The sequence below is a fragment of the Leptidea sinapis genome, chromosome 41, assembly GCF_905404315.1.
Source record: "Leptidea sinapis chromosome 41, ilLepSina1.1, whole genome shotgun sequence".
NCBI classification, from domain to species: Eukaryota; Metazoa; Arthropoda; class Insecta; order Lepidoptera; family Pieridae; genus Leptidea; species Leptidea sinapis.
This window is the reverse complement of record NC_066305.1, coordinates 6,694,159-6,715,585: the sequence shown is the minus strand read 5'-3', so window position 1 is coordinate 6,715,585 and position 21,427 is coordinate 6,694,159. Positions and strand designations below refer to the sequence as shown.

At 33.5% G+C, this 21,427-nt stretch overlaps 1 protein-coding gene across 1 annotated transcript in view; it reads right to left on the bottom strand.

Annotated features, from left to right (window-relative positions):
• Window positions 1–6,250: 6,250 nt before the first annotated feature.
• LOC126976615 (G-protein coupled receptor dmsr-1-like) overlaps window positions 6,251–21,427 on the bottom strand; it is a 52,033-nt gene continuing 36,856 nt past the window's right edge. The window contains exons 4-6 of the mRNA XM_050825087.1: window positions 18,646–18,812; window positions 10,998–11,071; window positions 6,251–7,413 (exon numbers count right to left, since the gene is read on the bottom strand). Of these exons, the coding sequence (XP_050681044.1) occupies window positions 11,054–11,071; window positions 18,646–18,812 (185 nt within the window). The 3' untranslated portion in view covers window positions 6,251–7,413; window positions 10,998–11,053. The remainder of the gene's footprint in view (window positions 7,414–10,997; window positions 11,072–18,645; window positions 18,813–21,427) is intronic.

Here is a 21,427-nt window from a genome sequence, read left to right as displayed (position 1 = left end):
ACCGAATCTTTCGGGCGTTTGACTTCTCAGCTTATCTTCAATCTTTTGAAATTAAAAAAAAATCATGAGGCAGCGAGAAAAATTCTGGGCAAGCACATCTCATACACCAGTCTGCAGTAACTCTTTTCAATCTCCCCAATTGTATGTACATATTACTATAATACAATTTTTGTCAATGTTATTAGAAATAAGATTAGGTTTCACTTTTAGTTTGAACCTAGACGTTTGAGAATAGACGACGAGGCTATATTTTCCATATCGAATGTAATTTATTTTGTATACAGAAAGACTCGTCGTGTATCGTACATTGTGTATCGATGTAACCGAGAAGAGGCATATGCATGCCGATAATTATCTAATATAAATGCGGGCTTTTATCAACACGTGTCAAATGTCGATCTCAAAAGGGCGTTGTGAACCAGCTTTTTCAAACAAGGCTATTTGTAATATAAATTGGGCACACTAAAAGTTTTGCACTTCTAGCTAATAGGAACTATTTGAATTTCGAATGCTATATTTTTTGAAACGTTGCAACCTTCTTAGTAATAAAATAAAACAATTGGCGGGAAATCATTTGTCAATTGTTTTGTATCACACATCAAAGTTTTACGTACGCAACGAAAATGGAATTAAACGAAAAGATTTAAGAGCAATGAGTTTTATTATTTTAAAAGTTCTCTCTCCGCAAGACTGTGCCGCTTTTCTTCAAAATGCTTTTGGGAGAGAAGTACCTTGTTAAAGCACCGTGAGGTGGCTTGCTGAATTTGAGAGAAGTCCGGTTTCTTTACATGAATGAATTTCGTGAAGGGCGACCTTCAACTGCCGTCAAGGAAAATTATATGGCTACTGACAGTTAAGCGGCTAATTGAAGAAAACCCGCGGATTACCTATGAGACAATTCGAGGGCTTTCAAATTCAGAAATTTTTACACGAAGAATTGAATGTTCGGAATCTTTGTTGTCGTTGGATCCGTCATGAACTGACAGCGGAGCAGAAGCGGGCTCGCGTGGAATGGTGCTCACAGATGCTAATGAAGTACGACCACGGACATGCCTATGCTGTTTATAACATTGTCACAGGAGACGAAACGTGGATTTATTGTTTTTAACCCGAAAAAAAACAGCAATCTTGGGAATAGGTGTTGTGGTGGTGAATTGGAAAATGAGAACAGGTCAACAAAAGTGCGACAGGCGAGGAACGTTGGTAAAAAAATTATCGCATTTTTTTTTCAGCTACGGGTCCCATCTGCATAATTCCACTTGAAGATCAAAAGAGTATTAATGCCGAGTAGCATTCTACCATTTTGTTGTTGTTTTGTTACTATTTACCCAGGGTTTTAAAAAAAGTTCGCGAAAGACCAAAAAGCCGCGTTCTCCTACATCATGACAACGCTTCTTCACACACGGCCAGCTAAGTCATTTTTAGCTTCTTAAAAAGTACAATTCGTCACCCATCCTGCACATAGCCCTGACCTAGCACCTTGTGATTTCTGTATTTTCCCGAATTTGATGAGAGTTTTCACTTTTACCAATTCCTAAGAGGCAGTGATAGCGTTCAATCAGCACGTAGAAACATGCCATCATATCTGTGGTTCTCCTGTTTTAAAAAATGTTTCGATCGCATGAAAAAATACTTAAAATGTAAAGGAGAGTATTTTAAAAAGCAATAAATATAATATTTTGGTATATATAACATGTTGTTTTTTAAGTTACGCAAAACTATTAGTGTGACATACGTACAATCATACCTAAAGCCTCTTAACGATATAATAAGTTTTTAGTCTGGTTTACACTAAGGCTGAGATCTTTAGAGCATACTTAGACTCTGCTCAGACTATATATTCGTAAAACTTAGGTGAGCGTAAGCTTAGACAGCCCAATGCAAAAGTCAAGTTCGTGTTTTATCACTCTCAGTTAAGTATTACGTTAGTGAATGGTTACTTTAATTCGTATACCCAAATCCCAGAAATGAGGGATATCACATCAAAAAAAATAACAAATAGTTAAGATTTGAAAGAGCGACATCTCAAGTCAATTACCTAATATGTAATTGTTGGGTTTGAGCAGGTTATCAACTGTTAAATAGATCCTGTAGATGGAGCCACAACCTGAGAGTTGAACAACACATACCAAGAATTACGCACCATGCGCCACTCGAACGGTCGGCTCAGTTGGTAAGAACGTCGGTTCGAGCCCCGCAGCGTTCATAAATTTTGGTTACAAATTTAATTTCTAAGTACACTCTATAGGTCTCAGCCTAAATCAGCTGGAACAAAAGAAATCCAACGTGACTAGTACGTTGATTAATAGCCTACGGACCAAAATAATGCGATCTGCTACAGATTATAAACTTTCTTCCAGCAATCACCTTACATAACAGTGAAGCACCAAAACATGCCGGTAAACGTGTAAATACATAGCCCCACGCACACACTTACACTAATACAAGCCGATCGGCCGCCATTATGAGATTTGCCATCGTCTGTGACAGATCAGTTTGCGTCGCAATAAAATATTTAAAAAATGCCGTCGTGCATTGTGAAAAAGTGTAAAAACAATAGTTTAAAAGTATTTGTGGCCATATATGATTATTTAAGGGAAAAAAAATTGTGTAACTGGTATCCCCTGTAACCGCACACACACTAGCATAAAGGTGCTTCACTTATTAATATCACGGCGCGGAGTCCTTTTGTTACTCGTCCGTGGAATCAAACTGTATTTAGTACGTTATAATAAAAAGTAAAAATACCCATGGTATTTTCAAAATGAACTCATACACTGTATTAGCGATAGGTTTCCTATTAATAGTTGGTTTCCTACTATAAGTTGGCCTGAAATATATTTTAGTATAATTAATTTTCTGATGTAAATTGTACCTTTATGTTTATTTTATGAAATTATACGTCATTTTAAAGGAAATTATGTAAAGAATTGAAAAAAATATGGTTGCCAGTAGTTAGTCAGCCGCAACATTAGGGTTACCAGGTGTAAACAGGTACATTTTTGTTGATAATTTAGTCATAATAATAATATGTTTTTTTTTTTTTTTATAATTTGCCATATGTCAATGCCAGTTATAAAATGGCCGCAAGCAGAGGTTGTGTTGTGCTTGCAGCCTTTTTTTAACTGCCAACCATGGTTTATCGTGAATAGTAAAAACATTACTTCAATTTTGTATAAAAATTATAAAAAAATTAGATGACTGTAAATTATCATAGCTGTCTACCGTAGATAAGTCATCACTGCCTGTGTTGGCTGAAAACCTTCGTCTCCAAATAGTCTTAAAAATAAAGAATAGTATCAACAATTAATAGCATTAAAATCTCCTCAGCATTGATAACCCACCGTAGTATACTTACATTCAGGTCACAGACAACAAATAAAAAGCTGCAGTTATTATGTTCACAGGTCAGAGCACATTTATAATTAGATGCTTGTCAACGTCGATTTTATTTTCAATGCTTTATTTAATTGACTCATCGTCATTCCTTCTGATTTATTCAATATATTATAATAAAAATTATTATTCAATAAAATTATGTGTTAAACACATGGGAAAGAGTTGTGTAAAAAGATTAGAAAAATGTTAAAAAACATAAAACCAGAAGATCGCAAATGTTTGCACCCGGGATTCGAACTCGGGACCTCTAGCTCAGTGGACAGGCTCAGTAACCACTGGGCTATGTGTCATCAAATATCTTCCAAATTTTTTTAATCTGGAGCTTAAATAAAATGTAAAAATTTAATTAAAAATGTATTCTATAAGGCTAGGAAGACATAAGCAATGACAGTACAATATTGTATATTTTTTATTAAAAAGAGCGCAAAAAGAATGCTGTGAGAGTTTCTACCGCCGCTTCTTCTCTCTTAGAGCGCCATTTGTTTCCTTCAAGCGGTAGTAGTATCTAGTAAGAAATGACATCAAAAAGAATTCTACTTCACACACACACACACACACGCAGTCTCACCAAACCAGACACGCACAAATATCATGTCTTATTATAAATATTGTAAATCCGTTATTAGATGTAAGTTGTACAAAATAGTATTATTATAACCTAATTTTAGTTCTGTGGATTTTGTGATGTTTTTAAATAAATAAATAAAGTAATCAATTTTGTGAAAATAAATGCCTTTAATGCCTTTTAATAATGAACAAGATAAATACCTAATCAAAAGAGCTAATGGTTGCAAGCTAGTTACATTCACACACTTAATACTCATTCGTAGAAAGCCTGTAGATTGCTTAGGTACAAAATTAAAATAAAATGAAAAATTTATTAATTTCGGATAGGGTGTGGTGAGCAATTCATAAAATTACTTTATGGTACATACGTCGAACGATGTTAATTAAGTAGAGAATTAAGGCTTGGCATTTTTGCCTCGTTTTTGTTAACTATTAATTATAAACACATCATGTGGGTGTTAGAATGTATTTACCTCGTTGCTCGCTCCTAACAAAACAATTATCTCCAACATTTCTAATTACTTGTAGTATATTTAGATACTTGGACAAATAAACTACTATTGGAGTTTACTTCGTACGAATCGTCTTATATATAGTGCACGGTATGAAAAATGAGTAGTAAAATCAAACGTTAACCAAAAGTGAAGGCTCACATTATATATTATTTATTATTTACATATATTATACATATTACATATTATTATATTACATATATATATATATACAATCATAATTATAAATTCATAATTTATCTTAACCTACCCACGGACGAGTAAAAAAAGAAGAACTCCGTGTCACCTTATATAACAGTGAGGCACCAAAACAAGCCGGTAAACGTGTAAATACGCATACACTTACACTAATACAAGCCGATCGGCCGCCATTATGAGATTTGCCATCGTCTGTGACAGATCAGAATTTTATTATTATTATTTCCTTTAAAGTTAAAGTTATTATATATTTTATTTTATAATTTTTGCTCACATAATGCCTCTATTTATTTACGGTATGTGTGGATTGATGCATCTACTATACTCAATAACTCTTGTGTTTATAAGTATTAATTTACTTTTTTTTTTCTTTGTTTGACTTACTCATGTAAGCCTTTCAGTTTTTGACTTTTGAGTATTTTTGTTGCGTCACTTTGCATATATTGTAATTGAAATGATTTGTAAAACAACTAAAATGTAAATCTTGACTTAAAAGAGTGGCAATGAGTTTCTTGCTACTTCTTCTCATTAGCTCAACCCTTTACGAAGTAGCGGTAAATTCAATAAGAAACAATATTTTTATATCATTTTTTGACATTCATAAGTGTCATTTCTGTGACCTACATGAATAAAGTGTTTTTCAATTTGAATTTATAAGAGAAAAAATTGTGTAACTGGTATACCCCGTAACCGCGCACACACTAGCATAAAGGTTCACTTGCTAATATCACGGCGCGGAGTCCTTCTTTCTTTACTAGTCCGTGAACTCACCTATGTATTTTTTTCTTTGCCTACTATATATATTTTAAGATAATCGTTTTTAAAGGGTAAACTCCAGTCATACGTTGAAGCTGACACCTATTTGACACGCAGAATTTTTTTGATGGAAGAGGAGTACAAACGAATTAATTGATCAACCCTGTCGACATTCTGCTGCAACACCAGAAGAATCACTGCAGCGTTGCCAGCCTTTTTGATACGTGAAAGAAACTTCCTTGAAAGCTTCAGTGTACAAGAATGCTAGACATAAAGAAGGTGCAAATGTAGTCCTGGACTCAAAACACAAGATGAATGTATGGAATCACGATCAACCAACTTTCGCGGGTTGAGGGGTAAACTACAATTGTTTAATTATGACGGTAGTGCTTCAAGCCCTTTACCAAATAAAATGACAAGTGAAGGAGTGTTACTTATAATACCAAATAATATAATACCTAATACCAATTTACCTCTTATCGTTAATTGTTGGTCTCTAAAAATATGTGAAATGAGTATCAAACCAACAGTGAACAAGGTCCGATTCGGTTCTGGCACTCGCTGGCTGCCGCGGCACGCTACGCTCAGCTCTTGCGTTGTGATTATTTGTCTAAATTTAATTTTCGGACCTACTAGCGAACAATGGCCGATTCGGTTCTGGCACTCACCGGCTTTTGCCGCGGCACGCTATGCTTCTTGGCTCGTGCGTGACATTATTTTGTGTAAAAGTGTGGCCATATTATTATTATATTTTTTGGGTAAAAAGGTTCTCATTAGAGTTAACAATTTAATAACAAAAGGATAGGAGAAAATACTGGTTGATAAATTAAAAACCTTTATTAACCTTATAAATCAATGCACTATATACACATACACACAGAATATGTACAGCGATTATATAACATAGTTACACAAAGTATTAAACATTTTGATCCTATATTCGTCAATTTAAATACATAATTATTAAATAATAACTCATTTATCAGAATAATTTACACAATTCAGTTGACACGGAATAAACAAGGTAAACCTCCAAAAATACATAAAAGATAAAAAGGTACATGTTATTTACAAACATTTTGGACCCTATACAGTAAACAGATCGTAATTAACTAAGTAATGCTTAAAATGCAATGACCCAAATATTTAGACAAGGTAAGCCGCACTTGAGCGACCTAGCCGAATTTACTTTCCGGTTAAATTCTATGCGGTACAGTTTAATTAAAAATAAATAGTTAATATTTAGCCATTCAAGTATAATTTTCTAATATATCTTAATATTCCGCTGTTAAATTGTAACAATTCAATTAGCTATTAACTACAACCATTCAAGCCCTAAAGGTCGATGCACCCAATATAGGATAATTTATATTTGTACAATTTGTTCGTTGTGATATATTTGATATTTCAAACGCTTTTAACTTTGATTATCACGGTTCATATATTGGATGCAGCACCTTAAAAACTAATTTGTTTTTTATATTACAGCCATTGAAAATACTCTATTGATTGAACATAGTTGCCGTTGAGTTTCTTGGGTGTTCTTCTGACGAGCTCTACTTCTTGTGACGATTCAAAAGCGCTTAGCATTAGCCTAATTGAATAAAGCATATTTCACTTTGAATAATACAACACGTAAATCTTTATTTTGTAGTTAACAAACATGAACATATTTAAATTTACGTCATAAAGATTTAAACTTAGTTTTTGCGTCATGGCTCATATAATGACGCAATTACTAAGATCAAACAATAATAATACATGTTTATTCATTAATTATTAGGTAAGTTATAACTACTTTAAATTCATTTGTCATACGTAGCTTACAAATGTAAACAAAATGGTTAAATATATTAATATTTACAGTATTATCTACATTTCTATATAATAATTTTGTATAACTAAACGATATGGACTAGAATTTCATATTGAGGCGTTTTTTCTGGGGTTTATTTTATTCTCATCTACGGATACTGGCTTCCTGTAAAGAGAATTGTTTGTGTTAAAAAACATGACAGTTTAACGAATTAAAAAACTATGTTTGCAAACGCAAAAAAACAATTTTAAAAATCGAACGAGAATTCGTGTGACTTATTTATCATTTCTATTTAAAGAACTTTCTATTTATTTCAAATTATTAACAAATGTTTTGATCGGCTCACTCTTAAAGCGTTAAACTTTGTTCAACGTTCAAAAAGAAAGCGATAGTTTGAAACGTGCAGTCATTGTGTGTCTATTATGAATCTATACACATGACAGCAATAATCTTGTAAAAAACGGAGATAGCCGAAATCCACTACATTTTAAGCATCTGTTAGATTTCAAACTAAGCCGGATTATACTTCGTCGCTATAAAATATATATATTTGTCGGAGAATTAGAATATAAAAGTAATATGGCCCGTATAATTATATTCTACTCTATGTATTGGGCTGAACTGATGGCGAACGTCATCTGTCAAAGTTTATTTGAAGTTGTCATTGTGTCGTTGTGCGCACTGATCGACTTCAAACAGCATTGTGGATACCAGCACGGTGACGCCCGATTTTAAATCCAAATAAATATCGGAGATATATACTTAGGCAGTGTCGCCTCTTATTACGTAGTATTTACATTCCCTTTGCTGAATGACTGCGTCATTTTTAAGATTATTAATTTAAAGTTTATGCTGCGCTTTTTTAGTCGAGTACCAGCATCGAAAGTACTTTTGGTTTAAAAGAATAAGTTCTTAGTATGTCGTGTATGTGCTGATATTTTATATAATTATTCATCTCTCGCGAAACCTCGATAGGACTTATACCAAAATTGTGTCACCTTCGGTCCTAGATGTAAATATATCGAGAAAATTGCGCCAAAAGATGTCATTATATAGTTTTTTAAGCCTATAACCAATTTAAGCATTAATAATTGTTTTGGCAAACATTACGCCAGAGTTATGGTAATAATTGTAACCCAAAGCAGGATTATTATCGCAAGGATATAGTCGCATTTTTTTGTTTAATTTACTGGAATAAAATATACAAAATTGTATCGAACTTAATATCGTAACAACTGGAGAGTTAAACATATCGAGATGTATTATGGATTGTGCATCATTCGGCCAGTTGGCTTAGTTCGTGAAATCGCTGGCGCGTGTCCCGAGAGGCGCGGGTTCGAATCTCTTACGGTCCAAATTAAAAAGATCATTTGGAACTCTCTCATTTTTAACCAACTTCAAAAAGGAGGAGGTTATCAATTCGATCGGTATTTTATTTATGTATTACGATTCCTCTGAGATTTATGATCCGATTTACGTCATTTTCGGCACCGACTTAAAACCTATCAATAGGTAGCACATATAAATAACAGAATTTTATTAATATTAAAGGTAAACAGATGTATTAAATAAAATTTTTAGTTATTTGATACATTTTAGTTTTTTAAGCGTAGTTTTTTATTATTATTAATGAAAAGTAAAATTAACTGTTTATGCAGTGTTAGTAAGACATTCTAATTAAGTCTAAGGCTGAGAACTATAGAGCGTACCTACTTATACTTTGCTCAGACTAATCTTGAGAGTTAATTTGAAGTCCGTATTTATAAACTTCGCTTAGAGTGCGAACTAAGCTTAAGCTCAAGTCCACCATAACTACACATAAGAGAAGATCAACAATTCCTTGCATCATCACAACAGCCGTATAATACACAGTCTGCTGTCACCACTTACCTCTATACCACTGGACTGGCGGCTGTCAAAGTGCTTTTGTGCCTGTTTGATATTCGCCATTTTGGCGGTGTTTGCCATGTAGCGAGAGTCTGCGGTACTAAAACTAGTGATGACAACCTCAGCAAAATTCGATAGATGGTGGGAAACTATCTTTAAAAAAATGTGTACTTTATTACGTTGATTCTTGAAGTATAAATAAAACGGATAACGAACGAAATTAATTAAAACTGCAAAAATACTTCACAGTATTGTACGTAAGGAACGTACAATACTGTTTATATTAGTTCTCTGAATGCTCGCTAGTGGCGCTTCAAATAGGCACAAAAAATTTGCTGTCAAACATATGGAACAGCCTTTCCAGTGGCTGTCACTGTCCGTTCCGTTTTTCATATACGAGTAAGTAAACAAGTCCGCATTTCGCATAAATCGATCATTGATTTAAACTTATTTCAGTAAAACTAATAATGAGTTATGTTTTGGACACTAATTTTTTATACTTATTTTACTTTTGTAATACTGTGTATAAGGAATCACGCGCTTAACCTTTCTAGTGGGCTGTCTTAGCTTCAGCATAATCTCAGCTGTCAAAGAAATAGTAGTTAAAAAACAGGATTTTTGTAGAAAACCGTACTAAAAAATAGAAAAGATTTCCTAATTTTTAGTTTGGTTTATATATAAAAGCATGTTTTTAACGATTTGTATTCTATTATATTTGTATTGTTAAATTAAAAATTCTTGGTAATCGAAATTTTCCTAATATTAGATAAATCGCTTAAGGCGCGGACCAACTAGGATTGTAAACGTTACAACCAATCCTATATTTGTGTTGATCATATGGCTCGGCTGCAAATGGGCTTTTATTTTACTGATTTTTTTTTGTTTATTCAAAATTTATACATAAAAATGAAAAATTGTTCGGTTTGAGTTTTAGAAAAGTACTAAGTATTAAATTCTTTAAAAAATAATGTTTTTATAGCTGAAAATTTTGAGATTTTTGACTGCAAAGTTTATTTTTGGGTAGCAACATCCAAATTTTTATTGGATATTTCTAATTATATATACTTATTTTATTTGGTTAAAAATTTTCTTCGAATCCTTCTTTGTGTACTGTATTTATTGCGTCGGAATATTTTCATTGCGTTATGTTTTAATCGACTCTCTAAGAAACCAATTTTTTTGGATGTTGAGGTATGACCGCGCCTTAAAAATTGAAATATAAAATTAACATAAATTCCTGCCTTATAGAAGATAGATGAAAAATATATAAATTAACAAAAATCTTATTTCGCAAATTGATGTAAAATGACGGAAAATGATCTTATCAAATTAAAGTATTGTCATCGGACCTCGATAAACCTACGAAGTTTGAACGAAATCTGGCCGTTTGACGTGGGTCAAAATCGCGCTGTTGCGATCAATTTGGTTCGAGCGAGTTGGTTACAAACATACATACAGGTGAGGCTAATAAAAAGCGTGTAATGACTATAAATACCAAATCAAAGATTGCGCTAAGCTTGTACTCAGCTAAGTTTTACGTCAGTAAACTCTGAGCACGCCTATAGATCTCAGCCTTAGTGGGCCGGGCGCAGTATCTTGTAACCGGGGTCATTCTGTGATAAATTAGAAATAAAAGCATATCAAGTAATGCTGCTTAATTTAAGGCTGGCCAATTATTGCTTTTTTCGTCATTTATTAATAAAGTGATTCCCAATACACTCATAAAATTATTCCAGCCCTTCGGGATCTACGTAATTAAAATTAATTAGTAAATTACATGAGCTTACCTGTGTATTTTATAAGGAAAGGAACGCGGATAATAACATCAAAGGAAAAACTGTAATTAATATGATGAAACAAACCTGTAATGTTATATAACATCCTCTTCAGCACGGTTGATGAGGGCGAGACCCTGTCGCTACAGGGGACCGGTGACCTAAAACAAGATTAATACAATTTTCTATGAACATGACTTCAAAAATAAATAACTTAAAATTGAACTGTACCAGTAGAAGGCTCCTTTTCACAGGAAGCCGGCTAGTTTATGGGTACCACAACGACGCCTATCTCTGTTGTAAAGCAGTAATGTGTATACATTACTGTTTCAGTCTGAAGGGCGCTGTAGCTTGTGAAATTACTGAGCAAATGAGACTTGACATCTTATGTCTCAAGGTGACGAGCGCATTTGTAGTACCGCTCAGAATTTTTGGGTTTTTCAAGAATTATGAGCGGCATTGTATTATAATTGGTAGAGGTATCAATTACCATCAACTGAACGTCCTGCTCATCCCGTCCTTTATTTTCAGTAAAAAATAAGTTATCGACCTCTGCGTGAGCAAACATAGCTCACGCGCTACAAAAACGTGGCAGCTCCAACCGTGCTCTGAAGGCGTTGTTATATTGGACTCGCAGGGCGCTGTACGATTTATTAGTTCAGCACGCCCACAGGCTACTCGAGTAGACCGATGTGCGCTTTACAAATAACGACTTATACAGCATCTAATTCGAAATCAAATATTTTTATTCAAAATAGGATATGAAATCACTTATTAAAGTACCCATTCGGAAGTTAATGCCTCAGACCTGAGAAGAAGAGGGCGCAATCAGCTCAACGGGCTTCTTTTTATTTTACTTTATTAAATAGCCTGACGACGGTCATTCCATTCCTAATCTGTGGTATCTACGAGAAAGTAATTTATGTTAAAGTAACCGTTACCACACAAACAACTCTTAACAATTCTGATGAATTGAATTTGAACATTTTCTGGGATCATGTTATAAAAGCGTATAAATAACCCGAAAAAAGACTTACGAACTGGATTTAGCCGAGTAGTATGCATAATAAGTTTATATTTGTTTCTGCTGTTAACATTATGGTTATGACAGTTCACATTATGGAGAATATATTGAGATGCAATAGTTTAACGGCCTTACAAATAAAATTGGCATAAATTTATAACTAAGCATAAACCAAGAATATGTAAAATGATTACAAATAGACATTTTGCTTACTTATGTTTTGTTCGGACGTATAACGTTTCCCGCGTTTATTTGCAAGGCGGCTTGTCATTCGGAAAACTTCAGAATTATCATTGTATTGACAGTGTTGTAAACGATATAGTAAACATTTTGCATTTTCTTTGTTTATCATCAGTTATAACTTTATACCAAGTTTATTTGTAAGGCCGTATGTGTTTATATCTTAAAATTTTGTTCTTTTATAAACTAGCTTCATAATCATCTTTAGGACCTCGATTATAAATAGTGCGAACAGCCCTCTTCAGCAGAACAGAAAATGTTATTGATATCGCTTGCATTGCCCTATAGCAATATACCATAGGAAATAATACTATGAAAATACTAGCGCGCTATATGTATGTAAGTTCATTGCTTAAACTTTTTATCCGTTCATAATATCAATTTGAATATAATATGTACCTACAATAATGAACGTGGCGGGCGAGGTGAAAATAAAGGACGAGACGAGCAGGACGTTCAGCTAATGGTAATTGACACGCCCTACCCATTACAATGCAGTGCCACTCAGGATAATTGAAAAACCCAAAAATTATGAGCGGCACTACAATTGCGCTCGTCACCTTGAGACATAAGTTGTCAAGTCTCATTTGCCCAGCAATTTCACTAGCTACGGCGCCCTTCAGACTAAAACACAGTAATACTTACACATAATCTAGCCGGCTTCCTGTGGAAAGGAGCCTTCCACTGGCATACTCCACAATGGTTTATTTATTTATTTGCAACTAAAAAATTACACTCTTTACAGGCTTAAACTTAAAATAGAATAATATGAGTTAATATATAAATAAATAAATAATTCACTTATAAGCAACCACAGCATTCATAATTTTTATTACATTTATAAGACAGTAATTTTTATAATTTAAAAAGTAATATCTATAAATATTGTAATATATAATTTAAAATAAAAATGAAATATGAAAACAAGGTGTCTAAGTCAATTGTGTAAATTAAGTATTTTCTTTTTATATTGAGCAAGCGGAATGAATAAATCAATATTCTGCGATAATGGTTGGCTCAGTTGGTAAGAGCGCTCGGACGGAATCCGAGATGTTGCGGTCTCGAGTCCCGCATCGTTCATAAATTTTGGTTACCAATTTCATTTGTTTTATCAATCCCAAATATAAAGAGTGTCTCGATCAAAATGCATGCCATGTAGTGAATATTTTAAATCCAAGTGGAACAAATTTCGAAAGAAATGTATTGTTCTCTTGAGATGAAAAGGGTCTTCTTAATGGACATTAAATGTCTTAAATGGCAACCCTGTCCCATTATTGCTTAAAAGCTCCGATCTTCTAATGTTCATATATTAGTAAGGTCGTTGTTAAGCCACATAAGGTCAAGGATATTTAGAACCTGTAGTTAATAATACCATGAACAAACTTGTAATAGGTACTTTCACTCGGTTAAGTCGTATTTGTAAGTCTTTTCTTCGGTGATGTATGCTTTAAAAAATGATCCAAAAAAATTACAAAACAAATGTGTTACGAAATTTAAAAGAATTGTTAAAAGACGTTTATGTGGTAGGGGTTACTATAGCATAAATGACTTTCTTAACAATAAAAAGACTGGGAATGGAGCCACAGCCCTTATGTTATATAAATAACATAGATATGTTATTGTATAACAATAAGATTATTGTAACGTAATTTTATAAAAAAAAATATAGAAGAAACCCGCTGAGTTTCTTCCGCCCGTTCTTATCACGTCTGAGGCAAAAATTATCGAAAGGTATACTGTTTTGACGTAAAGTAATTGATTTAAAATTGTATTTTGAATGAAAATATTTGATTTTATAATTGAGAAGCATTTCTGTGTTTTAGCACTTGGTAAGTGTAACAAAAGAAAACTAATAATTAAATTATTTTGGATGACTGTATATAGTTAAGTCAAATGTATTTTACTGGGATAATAATTAATTATTTACTTTTTAAGGGACAGGAAGTAAACGAAAATATTGTTTAACGCTCAACAGTAGAAAGGTCATTTTATCACACAACAATCGTCTCTTCGAAAACTAAATTTTGTTCTTACTAAGGAATAAATATTATTCACTTACAAGATAGTTTTATTACTTTGTCAGGTTAATGAACAGTTTCCTTTAATATCAGTACTAAGCTAAAAACTAAATAAAACCTTATATAAATATATAATATACATAAATAAATGACAACGGAATAATATAAAAAGCGCGATACGAAAAAGGTGTTCATCGTAGATGTGTGAAAATTTGAAGTTGTATGTATTTTTTTAATGCTTAATCACAATAAAATAAAAATAAAAAATTTATAAAACAAATAAAAAATATTTATGTGTAGTTCACCCTTATCATTTAAGGATATGAAAAATAGATGTCGACCGGATCTCAGGCCTACCCGATATGCACACAAAATTTCGTACAAATTGTTTAAACGGAGGAGTTTGGTTACAAACACTGGGACACGAGAAATTTTATATATTAGATTAATGTCATTTTACTAATCAGCTAAAGCACTAACGATATCAGTTTAAAGTTTTTTGACATCTGTAATAGTAACGGAATAGCCGATTACATCCTGTATATGTATGAATCTCATGCTCTTAACGACTGATGAAGGATAATGTCGCCGTTAAGATTAATAGACGGGAACAAAGGAGCAAGCTCATCTCGGATTAAACTTTCCCCTTGTACACAATCATGGTAATGTTAATATTTTAGTTTTAAGATCTTGTCTAGCGCTTGTGGAAACTATACAATATTCAATTACAAGTGTAAACTTACTTTTTATTATAATTTTACTTGTATACTTATAGATTTGTGTAACTATATATAAATATATATATATTATTTTTTTAACAATTAGGCCGAGGATATTTGGACAGCCCTAGCAGAGGCTTAGGTCTTATTGGGCTGCCAGTTGCAATCACCAGCCTTAAGTTTTAGTCTAATGCTTTGGTATATAAATTATGGTGTAAATGGTGTTCACTTTTTTAAGTCTCTTAATAAATAAATAGGTAGGCAAATTGATTACTAGAATTATTTGTCATTATTTATTTAATTATTTATACTATGGTTGTATTAATACGAATGTAATGAAACCACAAATTAATTGTTAACTTCTCTAGGACGCCACTCCAAAAAAAAACTCAATAGGTCACTCTGGTATGGTTGATGTTGACTTACCCACCTTGACAGGCGACAGACAGACAGTTGTATGAGAGATTCTATTGCCTAAATGTTTTGAAGATTAGATTTCAATACAGCCTTACATTAAGAATTGGTCTCCGCTGCGCTTCCACTAGATACCGAAGAGATACTACCTAAGAACAATAGTTTTATTATTACGGCAACTATTAGAGGATCTTTCAAATTTTGTAACATACGCTTCGTGTTATTTTACATTGAAATTAATTAAATACAAAATACTTACTGATGGTATGTGATCCCAGTGTCTTTCTTATTTCTTGTAGTATTATTTTTACTACGCAACCCGGAATTTTAGTTTCAATTATTAGCAAACATTAACAGAACATGTGGCACGTCAACTTCACATATTGTTCGAGCCTGGCTCGAGTACGCCCACATGGGCGAAGTAGAAGAAGAAGTTGAGCGCAGCGGAGGCTAATTCTTAATCTAAGGATACAGCTTTTCAGTGTCGAAATGAGAATGAATGTCGATGTTTTTTTTTAAATTAATTAAAACGCACTTGTTTTGAAGGGTACCTTCACATCTTCCTAAGAGGCCGGCCACGCTTCTGTGACTCCTCTGGTGTTGTAAGAGAATGTGTACGGCGATGATCACTTTACACCATGAAGGGTGAAGGTGACCCGTGAAGTTTCTCCTCCTCTACCATAAAAATTAACAAACCCTATTTGAATCACGATGTCAATTTCATAATTGGATCATTTTAATATTAAATAAAACATAATAGTCTTACCTAGTTTATTAAACAAATGCTTTTTAATCATATTCTCATATACATAAAAAGAATATCGAATCAAGATTAGATACACGTCGATACTCTATGGCGTATTACGTTGACATTGTTTTCGGGACAACAAGAGGCACTCAATCAGCTTTGTTTGACGTAGCTACTTGGCATGCCTTTGTTTCTTCTTACAGATTAATGGACCGAGATGAAGAGAGATTTCTCATTAAAACTAAGGATTTGTTATTATATTTTCGTACAGATATGATGCGGTAATTGTAATATTTTTTTTTCATTTAAGACCGCGTGGACGCTGTAAAGCAGCAAATATATATCTGACTGCAATTAGCATGTTAAAATTGCAAAATTTGAATTAAATCTATTCAGCAGTCGCCCGCTGCCGCACCACATCATAGTATCGCGCACTCGGTTTTTATTATCATCGTCATAACTATTCAAATATTTGTTCAAATGATGTAGTAGCAATGACAAAGTTGAACTACTTTAAATACCACATGCGATAATAGTATTTATCTTGATATAAGGATCAATTTGTTGCTACCAAATGTGCGTTAGAAAAATATTATCAACTTTTATTGTGTTTAAGGTTCACTACGAGTATTTTGGCGATAATGGCTTACACATAATATATATATATATGCTATCACGGGATTTTTTTGTAGGACTATTTATGATAATTTGGTAAATAAAATTGTTTTATATTTCATTGTACAATACTAATACATTGTATAATACATTTTTCTCCTATATACTTGACACTTATTGTATATTTTGGATAATCACATATCACAGAATATCTTAGAAGTTACAAGCCTATGTGTTATTCTGATGTGTATGTTATATTTTTGTAAAGTTTCATCAAAATATTCTTTAGTAGTTTTTGCTTGAAAAAGTAACAAACGTACATCCATTCATTCTTACATACTTTGGCATTAATAATATTAGTAGGATTACGTAGAAAGGTAAAAAGACGTGTGGATAATTTAACAATAAGAACTATATGATCAAGCTGTAGGTATTCTGGTAAAACGATCCATATAGCCCAGTGGTTAGTGCCGCCGACTGAGCTATGGAACCCGAGTTTGACTCCCAGTAGAAGCACTATGTATATATATTTGTTTCCGAGTCATGGATGTTTATATGTATTTATGTATGTTTCAGTATGTACCATCGACAAAATTGATTCTTGCATGACGCACTAAGCTGATAATTATTTTAAAATCATAAAAACACCACATATTTACACGAAAAAGATTGTATAACAGCTGGTGGAGTGTCAGTGTCTATTAAAATAATTACAGTTAATTAAGAAATATTCGTTAAAGCGAATTTAGACCTTCTTGTTTATTATGACTGCAGAAAAATAACATTAAGTTGGGTCACCATTCAATTTTGCCGATAGTACACATTGTAATAAAAATATATCGTTGACTTTTACAGATTATGCCTAGGTTTGTTTCAGATACAACACAATATTAACCAACGGCTGTTCCCAATATGCTATCTAAAGATAGAGATAAATTACTACCTTCTACTGTCAGTAATTAGCTGTCAATAATTTGAAGCTGTCCCAATATACCCGATAAGTCATTCTTATTGCCTTATACTGGGACGCGTGAATTTCCATACAAACTTCTATCGCTATAAGGTATACGTAAGGTAAGCTATACGTCGTCCTATTGACAGACAGCGTGTAAATAATGGAGATAGAGTTCCGGGAGTTTTATTGGAAATTTCCTCCTCTTTCAGAATCATTTTTTGAAATTTCTTGAATATCAATAGTTTATTAAATATTGGCAAAAAACGAAATGCCACTTTCTTTCATCTTTAATTGTTTATAACTTTTGTAATTTTTTATGTGCTAATACACGCTTTTGGCACAATATTCTAGGCGTCATTCCGGATCCAATGAGCTATCGCACATAATTTTAAGTGCAGTATCTCTATTTTGTACCATTTTAAACTTGTCGACTAGACTACTAGTGAAATTGGGCAAATGAGACTTAACATCTTATGTCTCAAGGTGACGAACGCAGTTGTAGTGCCGCTCAGAATTTTTGGGTCTTTCAAGAATTTTGAGCGGCACTGCATTGTAATGGGCAGGGCGTATCAATTACCATCATCTGAAAGTCCAGCCCGTCTCGTTACTTATTTTCATATAAAAAATATAAGAGCTTTATATCGCCATCAAACGATAAAGTTTGGCGAGTACAATTTGTTAAGTTTTAACTTTGTATACTGTTTTATAAATAAATAAAAAAAAGAACTTTCTTCCATGTTCTACAAAGCTGTGGAATGAGCTTCCTTGTGCGGTGTTAGGGTGATTTCTTTTGGCCCACCTTGTACCTTCAAAAAATCGTGTACACCTTCCTTACGGACTGGCAACGCTCCTGTGATTCCTCTGATCTTGCAAGAGAATGTGGGCAGTGGTGATCACTTAACACCAGGTGATTTTACCCGTACGCACGTTTGTCTCCCTTTTACATAAAAAATGTCATGGATGAATTAACAGATAGCCAATAATGACAACTACAACAGATACCTGTGTGGTGGCTTCCAGCTTAGCAGCAAACTTGGTGGGTTCTTCGGGGGCTGAGAGGATCCTTCGCGCAAGTCTTGCAAATGTGCAACGGAACTGACGACTCATGCTGCAGTACAACACAAAGTTCACCGACGATGTAAACAACGCCAATACATCCATTAAATCACCTGTTAAACCAAACATAAATCTAAATCTTGTTATATAAAAATTTCATGTCACGTTGTTTGTCCGCGATAATCTCCTAAACTACTGAACCGATTTAAAACGAACATTGCAAAAAAAAATATTGTCGCATAGCAACGCTTCGATGTACATGACGAGAGTTGTCAAAACTTCAAGGCAAAGATAATTTCGACAGCTATGTTAACAATACTCGTAGCTCAGCGGAAAAATGTTTACTTTAGACGCTGTAGAACCGGATTCCATACACCTACCAGTGTAGGGGGAATTTTTTGGGTTTTTTAAAGTTAAAGGAAAATTCTAGTAAGATCAGTATGTATAGAACGTCATTGAAGATCAAGATCAAAAAGTGAAAAAGGATGGAAAATGATAAGCATAATAAAAATAGTTAAAATAAATTTCTAGTACAATTTAAAGATCCGGAGGTATATTAACCGTACTAAGCATGGCCTATGGCAGTTCTAGTTCAGACACAAAAGTGAAAAGGAAAAGAAGAAGTAGTGAAAAGTGGAAAGTGATCCAGGGAAGAAGAAGAAAAAGATAAAAGAGAACTAGTGTTAATTGCGGTGTGATCTGTTGAAGGTACCGCCTTTTAAAAGATGAATAGCGGCAGACCGGCGAAGTGCAACTTCATAAATGCGAACGCAAATAAAGACTCGTTCCTTTAAGCGGAGTATTTATTTCCAATTCATGACCCACTCTCGTGTCAATATTAATATCAGCATAATAAACGAAAAAAAAAGAATCTTGTACTTCCTTATAAATATTGAAATTTAATGTGTTAAAAAAAACTTGGTATGGGGTTCGAACCTCCTGTTCCTCTAGGGTAGTCCCTACAACAACAACAAAAAGTCAGTACTTGAAAGCAGCAGTTGAAATATATGATACAACTTCATCCCAACTACAGTTGCGATAGATGGGCAAAAAAATTTTAAACGATTTTTTTATAGAAAAGGGGGACAAACGAACGTACGGGTCATTTGGTTTTAAGTGATCACCGACGCCCACATTCTCTTGCAACACCAGAGGAATCATAGGAGCGCTTTTTTTGAAGGTACCCTGGATAGCTGGGTACAGAAGCTCATTCCATAGCTTTGTGGTAAAACAGCTTTTCGGAACACTACCCGTGATAAATACGGTTATAAAAGTTTCTCTGTAGTGTACCATATTAATTTCAAATATAAACTAAGTGGCAATATATACCCAGCGTTAGTACATTATTAGAACAAATCAACCCTGGACAAGCACGATGCTATTCATTTACGTATAACGGCATTAACCGAATCGACCCTAGCCTCCACGTACATTTCTGAAGCGCTACAGCAACGTTTCAGGTCAACGAGGAATCGAAAAATGTTATTTTAGTTAACTCGCATGCCATCATGCTTCTTACTATGGTTAGTCCAAAGCTGACACGTGTATTCTATTTTATTCTTCCAACTGTGGCTTCTGTGGAAGGTATACGACAAGTAAGCCAATTTCACGTGAAAGTAGACCACCAAGCTTAGAGCATTTATATTCTAATTTTACGAGTAGTGATCGGTGCAAAAGATTGAAACAAGTTTTATTTTATTATTTTACTAGCTGTACCGACTAAAAACCATCGGAAATATGTAATCATATTATTTAATTAGTTTATAAAAAAAGCCGTTTCCGTATTTCTGAATGATTGTACACATCAACTACCGTTCCTTCTTCGTAGTAGGCAAGACGGTGCGGGGGGAGGGTCATATCTAACATATTTAATTAAAATGATAAGGATTAATATTGTATTTGTGTAAATAGCTTTTACATAACCACCGATTGCCAATTTTTTAAAGGATTAAGATGGCTATTCTGTGTTATCCTTAAAAGATAGACATATGCCTTCGCGGGCTTTTCTGTAGACCTTTATAAGTTACACAATTCCATCATACATTATTTCGTTATATCTCAAAGGGTTGCGACAGCGTTTCTGTTGAAAGCACCCAGACGGCTTATTTTTTTCCGATACCTCCAACAAATATCGTTGATTTATACAAAAACACAACAAATTATATACTAAAACCTTCTTGAGAACTACGCTATCCATTAGTGAAATCAGAATGAAAATCGGTGCAGTAGTTTTTGAGTTTATCGCGAACAGACAGACAGATGCGGCGGAGGATTTTGTTTAATAATTTGTAGTGATACCCAAAACAAGTGTACATACTGTTGTACTATAAAGGACATACACAAATATAATTACTTAAATTATTAAATATAAGTACTTAGTGATATTTACATTTTAATTTTATTCTTTTTAATATATTTACTAACTTACTGGGAACTAAAATGTACATAGAAGGATGCATTGAAGAACAAATGATCCATATTTCCTTCGTACAGAATGGTCTGTACTTAGTATTAGAGACAATTACCTTTGTGATAATGGAATCACAAAGGTAATTGTCTCTAATACTAAGTATAGCTAAAAATTTTGTTTTCAATAACCTATCTATCCTTAGTTTAACGTACTAGAGTTTAGCTTACTTACATTTCAATAACCTATCGACATAAAGCATTGGACTATAACTATACTGGACATAACTACGGATAGATAAGATCTTGTTACTAAACGGTG